This window comes from Cherax quadricarinatus, chromosome 2 (genome assembly GCF_038502225.1).
Source record: "Cherax quadricarinatus isolate ZL_2023a chromosome 2, ASM3850222v1, whole genome shotgun sequence".
In the NCBI taxonomy this organism is placed as follows: domain Eukaryota; kingdom Metazoa; phylum Arthropoda; class Malacostraca; order Decapoda; family Parastacidae; genus Cherax; species Cherax quadricarinatus.
The window spans coordinates 19,513,577-19,533,576 of NC_091293.1; the positions used below are offsets into that span (position 1 = coordinate 19,513,577).

A 20,000-nucleotide genomic window follows, 5' to 3' on the forward strand; every position below is an offset into this window, starting at 1 on the left:
GGATGAGCTGGAGGTATTGGGTAGATGGCGGGAATATTTTGAGGAACTTTTAAATGTCGATGAAGAAAGGGAGGCGGTCATTTCATGTACTGGCCAGGGAGGTATAACATCTTTTAGGAGTGAAGAAGAGAAGAATGCGAGGGTGGGGGAAGTGCGTGAGGCATTACGTAGAATGAAAGGGGGTAAAGCAGCTGGAACTGACGGGATCATGACAGAAATGTTAAAAGCGGGGGGTTATGTAGTGCTGGAGTGGTTGGTATATTTGTTTAATAAATGTTTGAAAGAGGGAATGGTACCTAGGGATTGGCAGAGAGCTTGTATAGTTCCTTTATGTAAAGGGAAGGGGGACAAAAGAGATTGTAAAAATTATAGTGGAATAAGTTTACCGAGTATACCAGGAAAAGTATACTGTTGGGTTATTATTAAAAGAATTAAAGGTAAGACAGAGAGTAGGATTTCGGATGAGCAAGGAGGCTTTAGAGTGGGTAAAGGATGTGTAGATCAAGTGTTTACATTGAAGCATATATGTGAACAGTATTTAGATACAGGTAGGGAAGTTTTCATTGCATTTATTGATTTAGAAAAGGCATATGATAGTGGATAGGGGAGCAATGTGGTAGATGTTGCAAGTATACGGAATAGGTAGTAAGTTACTAAATGCTGTAAAGAGTTTTTATTAGGATAGTGAGACTCGGGTGAAGGTATGTAGAAGAGAGGGAGATTACTTCCTGGTTAAAGTAAGTTTTAGACAGGGATGTGTAATGTCACTTTGGTTGTTTAGAATGTTCAGCAGAAGTTTGTGGTTACAGGAAAGTGGGTGCGGGAGGGAAGAGGAGTGATTGGTCGAATGATGATGTAAAGAGAGTAGTAAGGGAGAAAAAGTTAGCATATGAGAAGTTTTTACAAAGTAGAAGTGATGCAAGGAGGGAAGAGTATATGGAGAAAAAGAGAGAGGCTAAGAGAGTGGTGAATCAATGTAAAACTAGAGCAAGTGAGAGAGTGGGTGAGATGTTATCAACAAATTTTGTTGAAAATAAGAAAAAGTTTTGGAGTGAGATTAACAAGTTAAGGAAGCCTTGAGAACAAATGGATTTGTCAGTTAAAAATAGGAGAGGAGAGTTAGAGGTATTGGGAAGATGGAGGGAATATTTTGAGGAATTGTTAAATGTCGATGAAGATAGGGAAGCTGTGATTTCGTGTATAGGGCAAGGAGGAATAGCATCTTGTAGGAGTGAGGAAGAGCCAGTTGTGAGTGTGGGGGGAAGTTCGTGAGGTTGTAGGTAAAATGAAAGGGGGTAAGGCAGCCGGGATTGATGAGATAAAGATAGAAATGTTAAAAGCAGGTGGGGTTATAGTTTTGGAGTGGTTGGTGCAATTATTTAATAAATGCATGGAAGAGGGTAAGGTACCTAGGGATTGGCAGAGAGCATGCATAGTTCCTTTGTATAAAGGAAAAGGGGACAAAAGAGAGTGCAAAAATTATAGGGGGATAAGTCTGTTGAGTATACCTGGTAAAGTGTATGGTAGAGTTATTATTGAAAGAATTAAGAGTAAGACGGAGAATAGGATAGCAGATGAACAAGGAGGCTTTAGGAAAGGTAGGGGGTGTGTGGACCAGGTGTTTACAGTGAAACATGTAAGTGAACAGTATTTAGATAAGGCTAAAGAGGTCTTTGTGGCATTTATGGATTTGAAAAAGGCATATGACAGGGTGGATAGGGGGGCAATGTGGCAGATGTTGCAGGTGTATGGTGTAGGAGGAAGGTTACTGAAAGCAGTGAAGAGTTTTTACAAGGATAGTGAGGCTCAAGTTAGAGTATGTAGGAAAGAGGGAAATTATTTCCCAGTAAAAGTAGGCCTTAGACAAGGATGTGTGATGTCACCGTGGTTGTTTAATATATTTATAGATGGGGTTGTAAGAGAAGTAAATGCTAGGGTCTTGGCAAGAGGCGTGGAGTTAAAAGATAAAGAATCACACATAAAGTGGGAGTTGTCACAGTTGCTCTTTGCTGATGACACTGCTCTTGGGAGATTCTGAAGAGAAGTTGCAGAGATTGGTGGATGAATTTGGTAGGGTGTGCAAAAGAAGAAAATTAAAAGTGAATACAGGAAAGAGTAAGGTTATGAGGATAACAAAAAGATTAGGTGATGAAAGATTGGATATCAGATTGGAGGGAGAGAGTATGGAGGAGGTGAATGTATTCAGATATTTGGGAGTGGACGTGTCAGCGGATGGGTCTATGAAAGATGAGGTGAATCATAGAATTGATGAGGGGAAAAGGGTGAGCGGTGCACTTAGGAGTCTGTGGAGACAAAGAACTTTGTCTTTGGAGGCAAAGAGGGGAATGTATGAGAGTATAGTTTTACCAATGCTCTTATATGGGTGTGAAGCATGGGTGATGAATGTTGCAGCGAGGAGAAGGCTGGAGGCAGTGGAGATGTTATGTCTAAGGGCAATGTGTGGTGTGAATATAATGCAGAGAATTGATAGTTTGGAAGTTAGGAGGAGGTGCGGGATTACCAAAACTGTTGTCCAGAGGGGTGAGGAAGGGTTGTTGAGGTGGTTTGGACATGTAGAGAGAATGGAGCGAAACAGAGTGACTTCAAGAGTGTATCAGTCTGTAGTGGAAGGAAGGCGGGGTAGGGGTCGGCCTAGGAAAGGTTGGAGGGACGGGGTAAAGGAGGTTTTGTGTGCGAGGGGCTTGGACTTCCAGCAGGCATGCGTGAGTGTGTTTGATAGGAGTGAATGGAGACAAATGGTTTTTAATACTTGACGTGCTGTTGGAGTGTGAGCAAAGTAACATTTATGAAGGGGTTCAGGGAAACCGGCAGGCCGGACTTGAGTCCTGGAGATGGGAAGTACAGTGCCTGCACTCTGAAGGAGGGGTGTTAATGTTGCAGTTCAAAAACTGTAGTGTAAGGCACCCTTCTGGCAAAACAGTGATGTAGTGAATGATGGTGAAAGTTTTTCTTTTTCGGGCCACCCTGCCTTGGTGGGAATCAGCCAGTGTGATAATAAAAAAAAAGATGGGGTTGTAAAAAGTAAATTCTAGGGTGTTGGGGAGAGGGGTGGGATTAAATTATGGGGAATCAGATACAAAATGGGAGTTGACACAGTTACTTTTTGCTGATGATACTGTGCTTAGGGAGATTCTAAAGAAAAGTTGCAAAGGTTAGTTGACGACTTTGGGAGTGTGTGTAAAGGTAGAAAGTTGAAAGTGAACATAGATAAGAGTAAGGTGATGAAGGTTTCAAATGATTTAGATAAAGAAAAATTGGATATCACATTGGAGAGAGGGAGTATGGAAGAAGTGAATGTTTTCAGATACTAGTTGGGAGTTGATGTGTCAGTGAATGGGTTTATGAAGGATGAGGTTAACCATAGAATTGATGAAGGAAAAAAAGTGAGTGGTGCATTGAGGTACATGTGGAGACAAAAAATGGTATCTATGAAGGCAAAGAAGGGAATGTATGAAAGTATAGTGGCACCAACTCTCTTATATGGGTGTGAAGCTTGGGTTGTAAATGCTGCAGCGAGGAGGCAGTTGGAGGCAGTAGAGATGTCCTGTCTAAGGGCAATGTGTGGTGTGAATGTTATGCAGAAAATTTGGAGTGTGAAAATTAAGAGAAGGTATGGAGTTAATAAAGATATTAGTCAGAGGGCTGAAGAGGGGTTGAGGTGGTTTGGTCATTTAGAGAAAATGGATCAAAGTAGAATGACATGGAGACTGTATAAATCTGTAGGGGAAGGAAGGCGGGGTAGGGGTCGTCCTCGAAAAGGTTGGAGGGAGGGGGTATAAGAGGTTTTGTGGACGAAGGGCTTGGACTTCCAGCAAGCGTGTGTGAGCGTGTTAGATAGGAGTGAATGGAGACGAATGGTTTTTGGGACCTGACGAGCTGTTGGAGTGTAAGCAGGGTAATATTTATTGAAGGGATTCAGGGAAACCGTTTATTTTTGTATAGCCGGACTTGAGTCCTGGAAATGGGAAGTACAATGCCTGCACTTTAAAGGAGGGGTTTGGGATATTGGCAGTTTGGAGAGATATGTTATATATCTTTATATATGCTTCTAAACTGTTGTATCTGGGCACCTCTGCAAACACAGTGACTACGTATGAGTGAGGTGGAAGTGTTGAATGATGATGAAAGTATTTTCTTATTAGGTATTTTCTTTCTTTTTGGGTCACCCTGCCTCGGTGGGAGACTGCCAACTTGTTGAAAAAAAAAGTGTAAAAGAAGGAAATTAAAAGTGATCATGGGAAAAAGTAAGGTGATGAGAGTATCAAAAAAATGTAGGCAGTGAGAGTCTGTGTATCAGATTGTAAGGAAGAAGTATGGAGGAAGTAAGTGTTAAATGCTTGGGAGTTCACTTGTTGGTAGATGGTTCTAAGAGAGATGAACTGAACTATAGAATTGATGAAGGAGAAATGGTGGATGGTGCATTAAGGCACCATCCACCATACTAGGGTATCTGTGTACTACAGTATACAGATACCATCACTTGTGAGTGTGAAGCATGAGTATTAAATGTTGCAGAGAGGAGGCTGGAGGCAGTGGAGGTGTCATGTTTGAGGGCATGTTTGGTGTCATGTTTGAATACTATACAGAGAATTTGGAGTTTGGAGATTAGGAAAAGTATAATTACCAAAAGTATTATTCAGAGGGCTGAGGAGGGGTTGTAGAGGTGGTTTGGATATTTAGAGAAAAAAAAAAATAGGATAATTAGGAGGACTAGAGTCCCAGAGGTGGAAAGTACAATATATGCACTCTGAAGAAGTGATGGGGATATTTGCAGTTTGGAGGGGCATCTGAACTGTAGTATCGACATGCCTCCGGCAAGACAGTCATGGAGTGAATGATGGTGAGACTATTTTTCAGGTCACCCTACCTTGGTGGGTGATGGGTAGTGTTAAAAAAAAAAATTATTAGTACCATAACTGTTCCTTGTTTGACTCTTAGGTAACACCTTTGCAGGTGGACATTTTTCGTCTTATGTCTGTACTAATTTTATTTATGTGAAAATTCTCACTTTTAGATATTCGAAGAAATTTCTTTTGAAAAATATTTTTGAAATCTAGGGAAATACAAACCAACCATCTGTTTCTTCAATAATTTTGTGAATATCATAGCTTAATAGGTTTGATAGCATTTCAAGATACAGTATCTTATTAGTGTACAAACATTATTATGTTTATTTTTTAGACAAAAGGTTTGAACACAATGCTGACAAAGATGTACAAGTCACCAGTAGTTACCTCACCTGCTGCAACACCCAAAACTGAGTAAGATTTTCACTGTTTTTCCTGCATGTTTTACTTAAGTGAGTTTTGCATAGTACTGATGCTTATATGATACTTTTTATAGATCTTAATCGAGTCATATTTGTGCACTATTATGATTTATATAATAGTACATGTCACTGAAGACTCTCAAATCCATTATATCTAAGAACCCTCGATATAACGGACCCCCAGTATAATGGATTTTTAAAATTATTGGTAAAATCCATTGGGTAAATTTTAATTTTAATGATTTTGCTGTACATCTGTCTGTTAGGTGCACAGTAGAGTATTTATGGTCATTTTTAACATTATTTTGGTACAACAGACACCTCCCTCTCCCTATTAGTCCATTATAGAGGGTTTACTGTATGTGTACACGCACATGCATGCGTGCGCACACACACGCACATGTGCACACATAACTCACACACGTATGCACTCACGCATGCACTCACCCACACTTGCACTCACTCACAGACTCAGGAGGAAGATCAAATACAACCTCCCTCACAACCACCTACAGAAGCCCCCCAACCAGGACAACCCCAATGCAACCAAACATTATAACCCAAAACTTACATGCCATATCCACTGCCCCACTCACCTTATTACAGACTTCATCCTCACAGCAACCACCCATAGTTACTCATCAGGTCCACCATTTACCCAACCCCAGTGTGCCCCCCAGGCCACAGTTTTAAAAAAGAAGTTGAAGGTTTGGTATACAAATGCAGTTGGAATAACAAGTGTGAGGAGTGGCATGAAAGAATCAAGGAGACATCACCAGACATAATAGCACTCACAGAAATGAAACTCGCCAGGATGATAATGGATAAATAAATAAATAAGTTTATTTCTTTGTAGAGGTTACAATGTGTAATTGCAGTTTTGATTTGCCAAGTACAGTGGACCCCGAGTTTCGTGATTAATCCATTCCAGAGTGTCTGCCGAATGTCGAAATTGCTGAATGGCAAAACCATTTTCCCCATAAGAAATAATGGAAATAAAATTAATCCGTTCCCGACACCCAAAAATATTAAAATAATTTTGTTTTTTCAAATTAAATAAAGATTTACATACTGAAAACAATGAGAAATCAAGTACATGCATATAAAAAATAATAATAACATTACACTTACCTTTACTGAAGACTTCTGGGTGGATGGAAGACGGGAGGGGATAGGAGGAAGGTGTACACTATTGTTTGGAAAGAGAATCGCCTTCCATTAGGACTTCAGGTATGAACTCCTTATCTGGGGTTACTTCCCTTCTTTGTTTTTTAAAGACACTGGGAACAACTTTACAGTCACTGGACCCCTGTCGCACAAAATATCCATCCAGAGAGCTCTGTTTCTGGTGTTTCTTTAACCCTTTGACTGTTTCAGGCCCCTCTCTGAAACTGTCATTCTATGTCGCCAAATATTCGAAAAAAAAAATTATTTTTTCTTATGAAAATGTTAGGAATATTTTTAGTAGTGTTTTAAGCCTAAAAAAAATTTTTTGCCATCAGTACTTACCGAGATATAGAGCCGCAAAGTTTGCAGAAAGTGACGTGCGTACGGCAACAGCGGCGACCGCCGCCCACCCGGTATTCTTTTATTTACTCTAATTCAAAGGTTTCTTGCATTTTTCAATATTTTTCTGTTCCAGGTAACTTATGTGGCCTGTGAGACCAACGTAAGGTGCATTGTTCAAATATACACTCATTATTTACAACACAATAACAGAACAAACTTTATCACTATTAGTTTGTGTATACACTTTGTTTACACAAACAATACAAAACAATGTTTATTACTATTGTTCCATAATATATATACATATGTACAGTCACTAAACACGTTCCTAGAACTGCTGCAGCTTGTGGAACTCTTTGAAACATGGGTATATGCAGAGGGGCACTTCACACTCCTCACACATAAAACGAGTGTCTCTGCGTGTTTGTGGGCGTTTTGTGGTATGCATACATACTTAACACCTCTTCTGAGCATTTTTCTTGGCAGTAGTAGGAGGCAGTTGTATGGGGTAGTGATCACCAGGCCTGAAACGAGATGACGTGTGTGGACGCTGGTCTATTGCAGGAGTTGCTCCTTGGTACTTTGCAATTATTTGTCTGATTACTGACAGGCAAGATTCACCATATTTTGGTGTTTTGTTGGTCTTCAACTTGTATATGTTATAAGCATTTAGCATAGAGATATCAACAAGATGGAAAAAATGTTTTATATACCACTTATAACTTTTGCGTACACAGTCTGCAAACCCAATCTGCATGTCACATTTGTCCACTAAGCGCATATTGAGGTTGTAGTCCATGACAGCTGCAGGCTTTAGAATGGGTTCATTGGTCTTTCTGTTGTCCCTGCCACTGGGTACCATTTCGTTTCTGTGAACTGATGTCAACAATGTGACATCACGTTTGTCATGCCACCGAAATGCCATGATGTCATTGGCAGCAAAGGCTTGCACCTCACCTCTGCGAGTGCCAGCGTTGAACCTTGGCATATGTTTACGATTACCACGCACTGTGCCACACACGTCTGTCAAGTTCACTCGCAAGAAATTACTGAGTAAGGGGCTTGTGTACCCGTTATCAGTAAATAACATATGCCCCTTACCAAGATGTGGTTCCATCATTGTTCGAACCACATCACCAGAGATACCCAATAACTTCATGGTATCTCTCAAAGTATTACTGCCAGTGTACACAATGATATCCAAAACTAGACCACTTCTGCAATGACACAGTACAAATAGCTTTATACCAAAGCGTTTCCTCTTGCTTGGTATATATTGCTTGAATGAGAGTCTTCCTTTGAATAAAATCAAGGACTCATCAATAACAAGCTTCCTGAAGGGATAAAAATACATGCAGCACTTTTGTTTCAGGTACATAAACACATTTCTGATCTTATATAACCTGTCGCTTCTGTCAGGCCTGGTTTTGTCTGAAAAGTGTAACATACGTAACAGTATCAGGAAACGATTGACACCTATAATGTCACTAAAACCTGGAGTTGAAATCAGGCGTTCTGTTGCCCAGTATGTGGTGACAGTGTGCTTATACACATGTGGCATAAGCATTATTGTGGCAAAAAACAGGTACATCTCTGCCACAGTTGTCTCCTTCCACTTCCACTTGGTGAGAGAATTGTATTTGCCATGGTGTAATCACAGTATGTGTTTGTTTCCCTGACAATGATGTCCATCAGGGGTTCATCGAAGAATAACTCAAAGCAGTCCAGTTTACTGGCATTGTTCCCAAATGGACATGATGGCTTTATTCCACTTTGTGTTTCATCAAAGTCATGGGGACTGGGAACAAACTCGTCACCGTCCTGCCAATCCCAGATACGGTCTGCTGGTGGGGTCTGGATATTGTACCGTGGTTGTGGTTGTGCAGGTTGTGGGAGTGTGGGGTAGGGTGAGGCTGGGTGTTGTGCTGCGTCAGCAGCGTGGGTAGTAGTGTGGCCCACTGATGGTGCCACATGGGCTGTGCCACCCTCACTATCACCACCACTGCCTCCTCCCTCACTGTCACCATTCATACCCATCGTTACAATATCATCATCTTCACTGTCAGGTCGTGGTGTAGGGCCACGGGATGTGCTCCCAGAGTTTCTCCTTCCCCTTGGAACAACATATGAAACACTACCAGACCGCATGCTACTACGTCGTACATACTGCCGCTTCACTGGGGAATATTCACTCTCACTGTCACTAGAACTGCTTTCAATGACCTTGAAATCACTATCACTATCACTGCTATCATCTGGGTGTTGTACACGACCAAATAGTTTCCTCTTTCGTCCTGGTACAGGCGAATGTGAACGTGAACAAGCCGGCACAGCACCAGAGGTGGAAGGTTGTGGGTCATCTGGGTTTTCATCACTAATTACGTTATCCTGGGCACTTTTTCCGGTAACACTCACTTCAAAACCCTGGAATTCACTGTCACTGACATTTTCATCGCTGTTAGAGCTATCACTTGGGAACAAAAGACCTCCAATCCGCCGAGGAGTGAGGAACTTCTTACCGAGAGGCATGGTGAAAATGGACTAACAACATGGCGTTCCCACAATGCACCGCTGGGTCCCAGATTTTTTTCACAGGGTGCACACCGACCACTGAGACCCATTCTCTCTCGTGTAGGCCTACCAGGCCTTTGGCGCTTGATTTGAAGCCGCTAGAATTTGTGCGTATAAATACGTCAGAAACATTGGCTCGTAAGACGTATTTATACGTCGGAAACAGTCAAAGGGTTAAGATTTGTCTGAAGTGGGACACAACACTCATTATTGTACATGTTGCCAATACGGCCTGCAACGTCTTTGTCAGGGTGAAGTTCATCCATAAATGTTTGCACTTCAGTCCACTTTGCACAAATGTCCTTAATCTTTGAAGAGGGCACCTTCCTCCATTTCTCTTCCTCCTCCTCTGCAGCAATATCCTGAGCTGTGATCTCTTGCTGTTGCAGATGAAGCTCTTGCAGCTCTGCAGTGGTTAGCTCTTCCCTGTGGTCCTCCACCAACTCTTCCACATCCTCACCACTCACCTCCAACCCCAGGGACATCCCCAATGCCACAATAGATTCCACAACTGGCATAGGCTCCTTAGGGTCAGCCCCAAACCCTTCAAAATCTCTCTTGTACACATTCTGGCCACAATTTTCTCCAAGCAGAGTTCAAAGTCCTGGAAGTCACTCCCTCCCAAGCCTTACCTATAAGGTTTATGCAATGGAGGATATTAAAGTGATCTTTCCAGAACTCTCTTAGGGTCAATTCAGTGTCTGAAGTCACTTCAAAGCACTTTAGAAACACTGCTTTGGTGTACAGTTTTTTGAAGTTTGAAATGACCACCTGGTCCATGGGCTGGAGGAGAGGAGTTGTATTAGGGGGCAAGAACTTCACCATGATGAAACTAAACTCCTCCACTATTTGCTCTTCCAAGTCTGGAGGATGAACAGGAGCATTATCTATTACCAGGAGGCACTTGAATGACAGTTTATTTTCCAGGAGGTATTTCTTCACACTGGGGCCAAACACTTCATTAAACCAGTGACCCATGCCTTATTGTTAGCCTTCCACATCACACACAAATTACTGTTGGCGACACTGTTTTTCTTGAACACTGGGATTTTCAGAGTGATACACCAGTAAAGGCTTCACTTTGCAATCCCCACTAGCATTACTACAAAACATGAGAGTAAGCCTATCCTTCATAGGCTTGTGTCCTGGGAGTGCCGTTTCCTCCTGCGTGATGTAGGTCCTCTTTGGCATTTTCTTCCAAAAGAGGCCTGTTTCGTCACAATTCAACACTTGTTGGGGTTTGAATTCTCCAGTGTCTACACACTCCTTAAACTCCTGTACAAACTTCTCAGCTGCTTTTTTGTCAGAACTGGCAACCTCACCATGCCATATCACAATGTGAATGCCACTACGCTTTTTAAATCTCTCAAACCAACCTTTGCTGGCCTTAAAATCACAAGCATCACCACTTGTTGCAGGCATTTTCTTTACGAGATCGTAATGCAACTGCCTTGCCTTTTCAATTATTATCGACTGCATAACACTATCGCCTGCTAACTGTTTTTAGTAATTCACACCAAAAATAACCTTTCCACTTCTTCAAGGATTTGCGATCTCTTTTTTGTCAGCATATCTACCCCTTTTGCAACAACAGCACACTTGATATCCTTTCCCTTCGCCACAATCGACGTGATGGTTGAATGGGGTTTGCCATACATCCTCGCAACTTCTGTAACACGCACTCCGCTCTCATATTTTTCAATGATTTCCTGCTTGAATTAGATTGTGTTCCTCACTTTCTTTTCCAAAGGGCTTGCACTAGCTTTCCTTGGGCCCATGTTGACTTATTTAACAATTGCAATCACAAAAAACAATGGATTATTATGAAATGTATTGTATGAACCCGCGGGGTGATGGTCATGTGCTGGTAAACAATGGCACACTGAGTGTGAATGGTGCGGGAGACTGGCTTTGTGTGCGCGGTGATGGGCGGATGGGTACCGGATGGTCGCCGAATCACGATTCCAATCATGAACTGCGAGGCTAAATTTTGCCAAAAACACTTGCCGAAAGTCGGATTTCACAAAACTCGATGCCGTCGAAACTCGGAGGTCCACTGTACAAAGATAGCCACTATCATGCCGAGGCATTTCGGGCAAACTAATCCTAATACTTAGTAACTAATTAAAACTAGATAAGATAATAGTACATTGTAATTATACTTAAAACTAAACAATGAATAGTGGTTAGCTGTTTTACAATCTTTTTGAATTTGATGCAATCTTATTTAAACTTAGTGTAAAATCTAACTTACAAGTACAGTGGACCCCCGGTATTCGATGGCATCGGTATTCGATAAATCCGGTATTCGATGCATTATATCGCAAAAATTTTGCCTTGGTATCCGATTAAAAACCCAGTACAGTGGACCCCCGCATAACGATGGCATCACATAGCGATTATTTCGCATACCGCTTACTTTAATTGCAAAAATTTTGCCTCACATACCGCTTAAAAACCCGCTTACCGATTTTCGTCCGAGACGCGTCCAATGTGCGGCCTGAGCCACGCTCACATGTTCCGCCGGTGGCATTGTTTACCAGCCAGCCTCCGCGGTAACATCCAAGCATACAATCGGAATATTTCGTATTATTACAGTGTTTTCGGTGCTTTTTCTGGAAAATAAGTGACCATGGGCCCCAAGAAAGCTTCTAGTGCCAACCCTACAGCAATAAGGGTGAGAATTACAATAGAGATGAAGAAAAAGATCATTGATAAGTATGAAAGTGGAGTGCATGTCTCCGAGCTGGCCAGGTTGTATAATAAACCCCAATCAACCATCGCTACTATTGGTGGTACAGCTGCTGCTGCTGCTGCTGCTGTAGCACCGTTGTTGGTGTGGCTTATTGAGAATACCAAGAAACAATTAACCCCAGAGGATTTGCCACCCAGGATAACCCAAAAAAGTCAGTGTCATCGAAGACTGTCTAACTTATTTCCATTGGGGTCCTTAATCTTGTCTCCCAGGATGCAACCCACACAAGTCGACTAACACCCAGGTGAACAGGGAAAAATGCCTGGAACTAGTGCTCATATTGGTGAATTTAAAGCCAGCAAAGGTTGGTTTGAGAGATTTAAGAATCGTAGTGGCATACACAGTGTGATAAGGCCTGTTCTGGAAGAAAATGCCAAACAGGACCTACAGTACTCAGGAGGAAAAGGCACTCCCAGGACACAGTGTCTCATCAGTCATTGCTGCATCTTCAATAAAGGTAAGTGTCATTTATTCTTCATTTAGTAGACTAGTACATGCACAATATATACTGTGCATGTACTACTCTACTATTGTGCATGTATCCTTCTCTTTGTGTGTGGGAAAATGTATATTTCATGTGGTAAAATTTTTTTTTTCATACTTTTGGGTGTCTTGCACGGATTAATTTGATTTCCATTATTTCTTATGGGGAAAATTCATTCACATAGCGATTATTTCGCATAACAATTACCCCTCTTGCACGGATTAAAATCGTTAACCGGGGGTCCACTGTATTCGATACGATTCGTACGAGACGTGTCCACATGTGGCCTGAACTGCCCCTTGTGTGCCAGTGTTTACAAGCCAGCCAGTGTGCATGCATCTAAGGATACATTCGGTACATTCCATATTATCCATATTATCACTGTTTTTGGTGCTTCTTTCTGCAAAACAAGTCACCATGGGACCCAAGAAAGCTTCTAGTGCCAACCCTTCGAGAAAAAAAGGCGCTAATGACTATTGAAATGAAGAAAGAGCTAATTGCAAAGTACGAAAGTGGAGTGCGTGTGTCGGAGCTGGTCAGGTTGTATAATGAACCCCAATCAACCATCTCTACTATAGTGACCACGAAAACGGCAATCAAGGAAGCTGTTCTTGCAAAAGGTGCAACTGTGATTACGAAACAGCGACTGCAAGTGTTAGAAAATGTTGAGAGACTGTTATTGGTGTGGATAAATGAAAAACAGATAGCAGGAGATAGCATTTCTCAAGCGATCATTTGTGAAAAGGCTAGGCAGTTGCATGACGATTTGGTAAAGAAATTGCCTGCAACTAGTGCTGATGTGAATGAATTTAAGGCCAGGAAAGGTTGGTTTGAAAGATTTAAGAATCGTAGTGGCATACACAGTGTGGTAAGGCATGGTGAGGCTGGTCCTACTGGCATTAAAAGAAGAAGGGAAGTAACCCCGGAAAAGGAATTGCTACCTCAAGTCCTAATGGAAGGGGATTCTCCTTCTAAACACTAACACCTCTCCCCTCCTTCCATCCCATCAATCATCACCAGATCTTCATTAAAGGTAAGTGTCAGTTATTTTATTGTTATTGTAATTATTCTGTTGCATTAAACTTAATATTTCACGTAGTAATTTTTTTTTTTTTCATAATTTTGGGTGTCTTGCACGGATTAATTTGATTTCCATTATTTCTTATGAGGAAAATTGATTCGGTTTTCGATATTTTTGGTATTCAATGAGCTCTCAGGAACGGATTAATATCGAATACCGGGGGTCCACTGTAATGGTGCAGGTGGTAATATTTTATGGAATGGCAGAATTAAAAGCCACGAGGTCACATGATAAGACTAATTAGCAGATGTTTTGGCAGATTTGGTTAATATTGAGAAAGAAAATGATTTTACGGATTGGCAGAATTAAGAGTCTAGAGGTCACATGATAAAACTAGTTAGCAGATGTATGGTTGATTTGGTTAATATTGTGAGATAAGATGATTTTTTAGCAAAGTCCTAAATTTATAAGCTGTCTGGGGATCCTTGAACTGTTCCGGTAGCGAGTGATGCAATCTTTCCACCTTGATATCAAATCTTCAAGAAAGATAGAGAGAGCAAAGGGGGAGGAGGAGTTGCACTGCGCATTAAAAACCAGTGGGTATTTGAGGAAATGGAAGGAATGGATGGAACATGCGAAAGGAACTACTTAGTAGGAACAATCCAGTCTGAAGGCCATGAGGTAGTAACTGGAATAATGTACAACCCGCCACAGAACTGCAGGAGGCCAAGAGAAGAATATGACGAGAGCAACAGAACAATGGTTGACGCACTAGCCAAGGTGGCCAGAAGAGCTCACATGGGGGAAGCAAAGTTACTAGTTATGGGTGATTTCAATCACAAGATTGACTGGGAAAACCTGGAACCCCATGGGGGTCTCAAACATGGAGAGCCAAGATGATGGATGTGGTACTGGAAAACCTCATGCATCAACATGTTAGAGACACTACCAGAGAGAGAGGTGAGGATGATCCAACAAGACTGGACCTAGTATTCATCTTGAGTAGTTCGGACATTGAGGATATCACATACGAAAGGCCCCTTGGAGCTAGTGATCATGTGGTTCTGTGCTTTGGTTACACAGTTGAGCTACAAGTGGAGAGAGTAGCAGGAATAGGACAGGAAAACCAAACTACAAAAGAGGGGACTACACAGGTATGAGGAACTTCCTGCAAGACATTCGGTGGGAGAGAGAACTGGCAGGAAAACCAGTAAAAGGATTGATGGACTGTGTGACAACAAAATACAAGGAGGCAGAAGAGGGGTTTGTTCCCAAGGGAAACAGAAATAATGGGAAGACCAGAATGAGTCCTTGGTTCACCCAAAGGTGTAGAGGCAAAAACTAGATGCACTAGAGAATGGAAAAAGAACAGAAGACAAAGGACCCAGGAAAATAGAGATCAGCCGAAGAGCCAGAAATGAATATGCACAGATAAGAAGAGAGGCTTAGCGACAATACAAAAATGACATAGCATCTAAAGTCAAGTCTGACCCAAAGCTGTTGCATAGCCACATCAGGAGGAAAACAACAGTAATCAGGCTGAGGAAGGAAGGTGGGGAGTTGACATGAAATGACCAAGAGGTATGTGAGGAGCCCCAACATGAGATTTAAAGAAATATTTAGTGGAGACAGGAAGGAATCCAGAAATTCAGAGCAGGGAGGTACACCAACAAGTGCTGAATGAGGTACACACAACCAAGGAGGAGGTGAAGAAGCTGCTATGTGGACTTGATACCTCAAAGGCGGTGGGACCAGACAACGTCTCTCTGTGGGTCCTTAGAGAGGGATGCTGTGTGTGCCACTAACAAAGATCTTCAACACATCCATTGAAACTGGGCAACTACCCGAGGTATGGAAGGTGGCAAATGTAGTCCCAATTTTTAAAATAGGAGACACACTAGGCATTAAACTACAGACCTTTGTCACTAACATGTATGCAAAGTCATGGAGAAGATCATCAGGAGGAGAGTGGTGGAGCACCTTGAAAGACACAGGCTTATACATGACAACCAGCACAGTTTCAGGGAAGGAAAATCCTGTGACACAAACCTACTGGAGTTTTATGACAAGGTGACAGAAGTAAGACAAGAGAGAGGGGTGGATAAATTGCATTTTCTTGGACAGCAAGAAGGCCTTCAACACAGTTCCTCATAAGAGGAAAGACACTGCAATGGATCAGAGAATATCTGACAGGGAGGCAACAACAAGTCTTGGTACGTGACAAGGTGTCAGAGTAGACGCCTGCGACGAACGGGGTTCCACAGGGGTCAGTCCTAGGACCTGTGCTGTTTTTGGTATATGTGAATGACATAATTGAAGGGATACTCTCAGAAGTGTCCTTGTTTGCAGATGTGAAGTTAATGAGGAGAATCAAATCGGTCGAGGATCAGGCAGGACTACGAAGAGACCTGGACAGGCTTCAAGCCTGGTCCAGCAACTGGCTCCTTGAATTTAACCCTGCCAAATGCAAAGTCATGAAGATTGGTGAAGGGCAAAGAAAACCACAGACAGAGTATAGTCTAGGTGGCCAAAGACTGCAAACCTCACTCAAGGAAAAAGATCTTTGGGTGAGTATAATACCAAGCACATCTCTTGAGGCACACATCAATCGGATAACTCCTGCAGCATATGGGCGTCTGGCAAACCTAAGGATAGCATTCCGATACCTCAGTCAGGAATCATTCAAGACTCTAAGACACCATATACGTCAGGCCCATACTGAAGTATGCAGCACCAGTTTCTAATCCACACCTGGTCAAGCACGTCAAGAAATTAGAGAAAAGTGCAAAGGTTTGCAACAAGACTAGTCCTAGAGCTAAGGGGATTGTCCTATGAAGAAAGGTTAAGGGAAATTGGCCTGACGACACTGGGGGACAGGAGGGTCAAGAGAAGTATGATAATGACATACAGATTTCCCTCAACATTCACGAGGGTTAGGGATCAAGAACCTCGCAGATGTTTGGTGCCCAATATTTTGTAGGGGAATATAATGCAATACTGCTTCCTAAACCTATTGAACCATGAACAATCATAAAACACATGAAAACATTGTAAATATTATACTAGTACCAGCCATTTAGTAAAGATTAGATTTTACCACTGAAGTGGCTAGTTTATTGTGCACCCCATATCCATCCTTTGGACGGTAGTGCAAGAGCATATGGATACACAAAAAGGCTTGGAACTAGGCCCCAAAAGGGTTAACAGGCATACATATGGGTTTATATCTACATATCTTCTAGGTAGTAGGTTGGTAGACAGCAACCGCCCAGGGAGGTACTACCGTCCTGCCAAGTGAGTGTAAAACAAAAGCCTGTAATTGTTTTACATGATGGTAGGATTGCTGGTGTCCTTTTTTCTGTCTCATAAACATGCAAGATTTCAGGTACGTCTTGCTACTTCTACTTACACTTAGGTCACACTACACATACATGTACAGTGGAACCTCAAATATCGAACATTCTTCAGTCCAGAAGGCTGTCCAAGTGCCGTTACTGAATGAATTTATTCCCATCAGGAATAATGTAAATTAGATTAGCCCATTTCAAACCCTTAAAAATACACTTATAAAAGCACTTACAAAAATACATTTACATAATTGGTTGAGTTGGGAGCAGTTCGATTTTTGAGGTTCCACTGTACAAGCATATATGTACATACCCCTCTGGGTTTTCTTACATTTTCTTTGTAGTTCTTGTTCTTGTTTATTTCCTCTTATTTTCATGGGGAAGTGGAACAGAATTCTTCCTCCGTAAGCCATGCGTGTTGTAAGAGGCGACTAAAATGCCGGGAGCAAGGGGCTAGTAACCTCTTCTCCTGTATATATTACTAAATTTGAAAGGAGAAACTTCCTTTTTTACTTTTGGGCCACCCTGCCTCGGTGGGATATGGCTGGTGTGTTGAAAGAAAGAAGATCTACATATCTACAGTTCACTTATCTGTTACAAGCAAATTTAGGAAATTTGCTTAGTACAGTGGACCCCCGGTTAACGATATTTTTTCACTCCAGAAGTATGTTCAGGTGCCAGTACTGACCGAATTTGTTCCCATAAGGAATATTGTGAAGTAGATTAGTCCATTTCAGACCCCCAAACATACACGTGCAAACGCACTTACATAAATACACTTACATAATTGGTTGCATTCGGAGGTGATCGTTATGCGGGGGTCCACTGTATATCTGGTATCTTATTTTCATTAATAAGAAATCTTGACATGTCACATAAATTATTATACTGGTTGTCTCTATTCCTCAATAAGTGGACAATTAACCCTTTGACTGTTGCAACCCCCAATCCTGAGGTGTCTCCTGGTGTCGCAAAATTTAAAAAAAAAAAAAATTATTTTTTCTTATGAAATGATAGAGAATCTTTTCCCGATTGTAATGACACCAAAAAAAATGAAATTTGATGGAAAGCTGACGGAATTATGCTCTCGCGAAGTTAGCGACCTCGGCGATATTTACAAATCGGCGATTTCGCCCACTTTGAGCCCTATTTTCGGCTAATTCCATTGTTCCAGTCGACCAAACGCATAGCTATTTCTTTAGAACTCCATTTTTTCTATCGATTGAGAACAAGAAACTGCCCATTTACCAATTTCAACTACCCAATAATGAGGTCAGAAATTTGCAATTTGGCCAATTTCATGAAAATTAAAAAATATGACAATTTCAAAATAAGGTCCAGAATGAACAATGCAGACATTCCTGACCCTAAAATAACATTTTCTTTGTTCATCAGTCATGTCTCCAGGCTCCTCTGATATTACTCTTGCTTTCTATTATGCAGACTACTGCAATACTGTAATAATTGTATAAATAACATCAACCCATTCATGACTGCATATTACAATGGCTAGTTGGACATTTATTGGACAATGACATCATTTGTTTACTTTTGAACATTGGCAAAAATCAGACATTTTCCCTACTTGGAGCTCCATTTCCAGGTTCTTTTTATAGTAAAATCAATCAAAATCACCTCTACTTCTATAATATGTTTTCCATTCTATCAAATGAGACCAAGAAAATGAGAATACAACCATAAATACTATATGAAAATAGACCACAAAATCGGCATTTTAATTAAAAAAAATGGTCGGAGGTTTTTTTTCTCATGCACTGCGTGCTCCAGGATTTTTTTTTTATGGTGCACATTGACCACACAGACCCATTCTCTCACATGTGGGCCTACCAGCTTTCTCCTGCTTGATTTGAAGCCGCTAGAATTTATGAGTATATATACGTCAAGCACGGTACCTCGTAAGATGTATATATACGACCGCGACAGTCAAAGGGTTAAGCACATAGTGTTCAAGACAGTGACCATATGCTTGATCACATAATTTGCATTTAGTTTGATCATCTGTGTGTGTCTCAAACTGCCAGAAGTACTTGTAACCAAGCCTAAGCCTGGCCACTACAACATCAGTCAGTCTGTTCACATTGCAAGTTCCTCCATAAACATCTATGCTCATGTTATCATAATGGGTTATAGATCTACTCAGGCTTCATTTTCATTATTTACTTCTCTCCTAATGTTATTCCTAATGCTTGACACAGATATACCAAAGTTATATTCTACATGAAGGTGAGAAAAACTACAGAATTCAAGAAAGAACTCATAGCAGAGTACCAAAGTGGAGGAGGAAGGGAGAGGGAAGAATGTGCCTTCATCAGCGATTCAGTGATTCTACGATGTGTACGATACTAAAGCAGCACAAGTCAATAAAGGCTATAGCACCGGCTAGTGATAAAGTGTAGCATTAACAGTGTAGCAAGTAAGTTAAGCGATTAATCAATAGAAAAGGACAGCACGAACCTATCTCCTCAAATATTGTTAGAGTGATATAGGGCGACTGACAACACCGCCATCTCTAGTCTCTACTGCCTCCACCACCTTACACACCTGACAACAACAACACAGCAACACTCGTGACATACTTAATGATGTGTTTTATTCGTTTTGTATTATTAATATTGTTTATTATGTCATATTAGATTAATTGTGATAGATAAATAAGCCTTAGAGTTGATATTAGTGTCATATTGAAGGACTATCTTGTCCAATATCCAAACAAACTCTGCCACTGCCACAGTTCCTAAGATATGTAATGACATATTTTAAATATGATTGGGCGTCTGGGAATTCGCGAATGTTCAAAGCCTGCGAAAGTGGAAAACGCGAATGTTGAGGGAGAGCTGTATAAATACTGCGCAGACAAGGTGGACAAAGACAGGATGTTCCAGAGATGGGACACAGAAACAAGGGGTCACAATTGGAAGTTGAAGACTCCTATGAGTCAGAGGGATGTTAGGAAGTATTTCTTCAGTCATAGAGTTGTCGGGCAGTGAAATAGCCTAGAAAGT

General features: G+C 41.4%; 1 protein-coding gene across 4 annotated transcripts in view; it reads left to right on the forward strand.

Annotated features, from left to right (window-relative positions):
• Positions 1-20,000, forward strand: part of LOC128688590 (nuclear valosin-containing protein-like) — a 337,361-nt gene that overhangs the window by 36,477 nt on the left and 280,884 nt on the right. For 2 of the 4 annotated variants that reach the window (XM_070087530.1, XM_070087528.1), the window contains exon 4: positions 5,203-5,282. The exons of the other annotated variants lie outside the window; for them this stretch is intronic. In XM_070087530.1, coding sequence (XP_069943631.1) covers positions 5,203-5,282 — 80 coding nt within the window. The remainder of the gene's footprint in view (positions 1-5,202; positions 5,283-20,000) is intronic. 4 annotated transcript variants of the gene reach the window in all.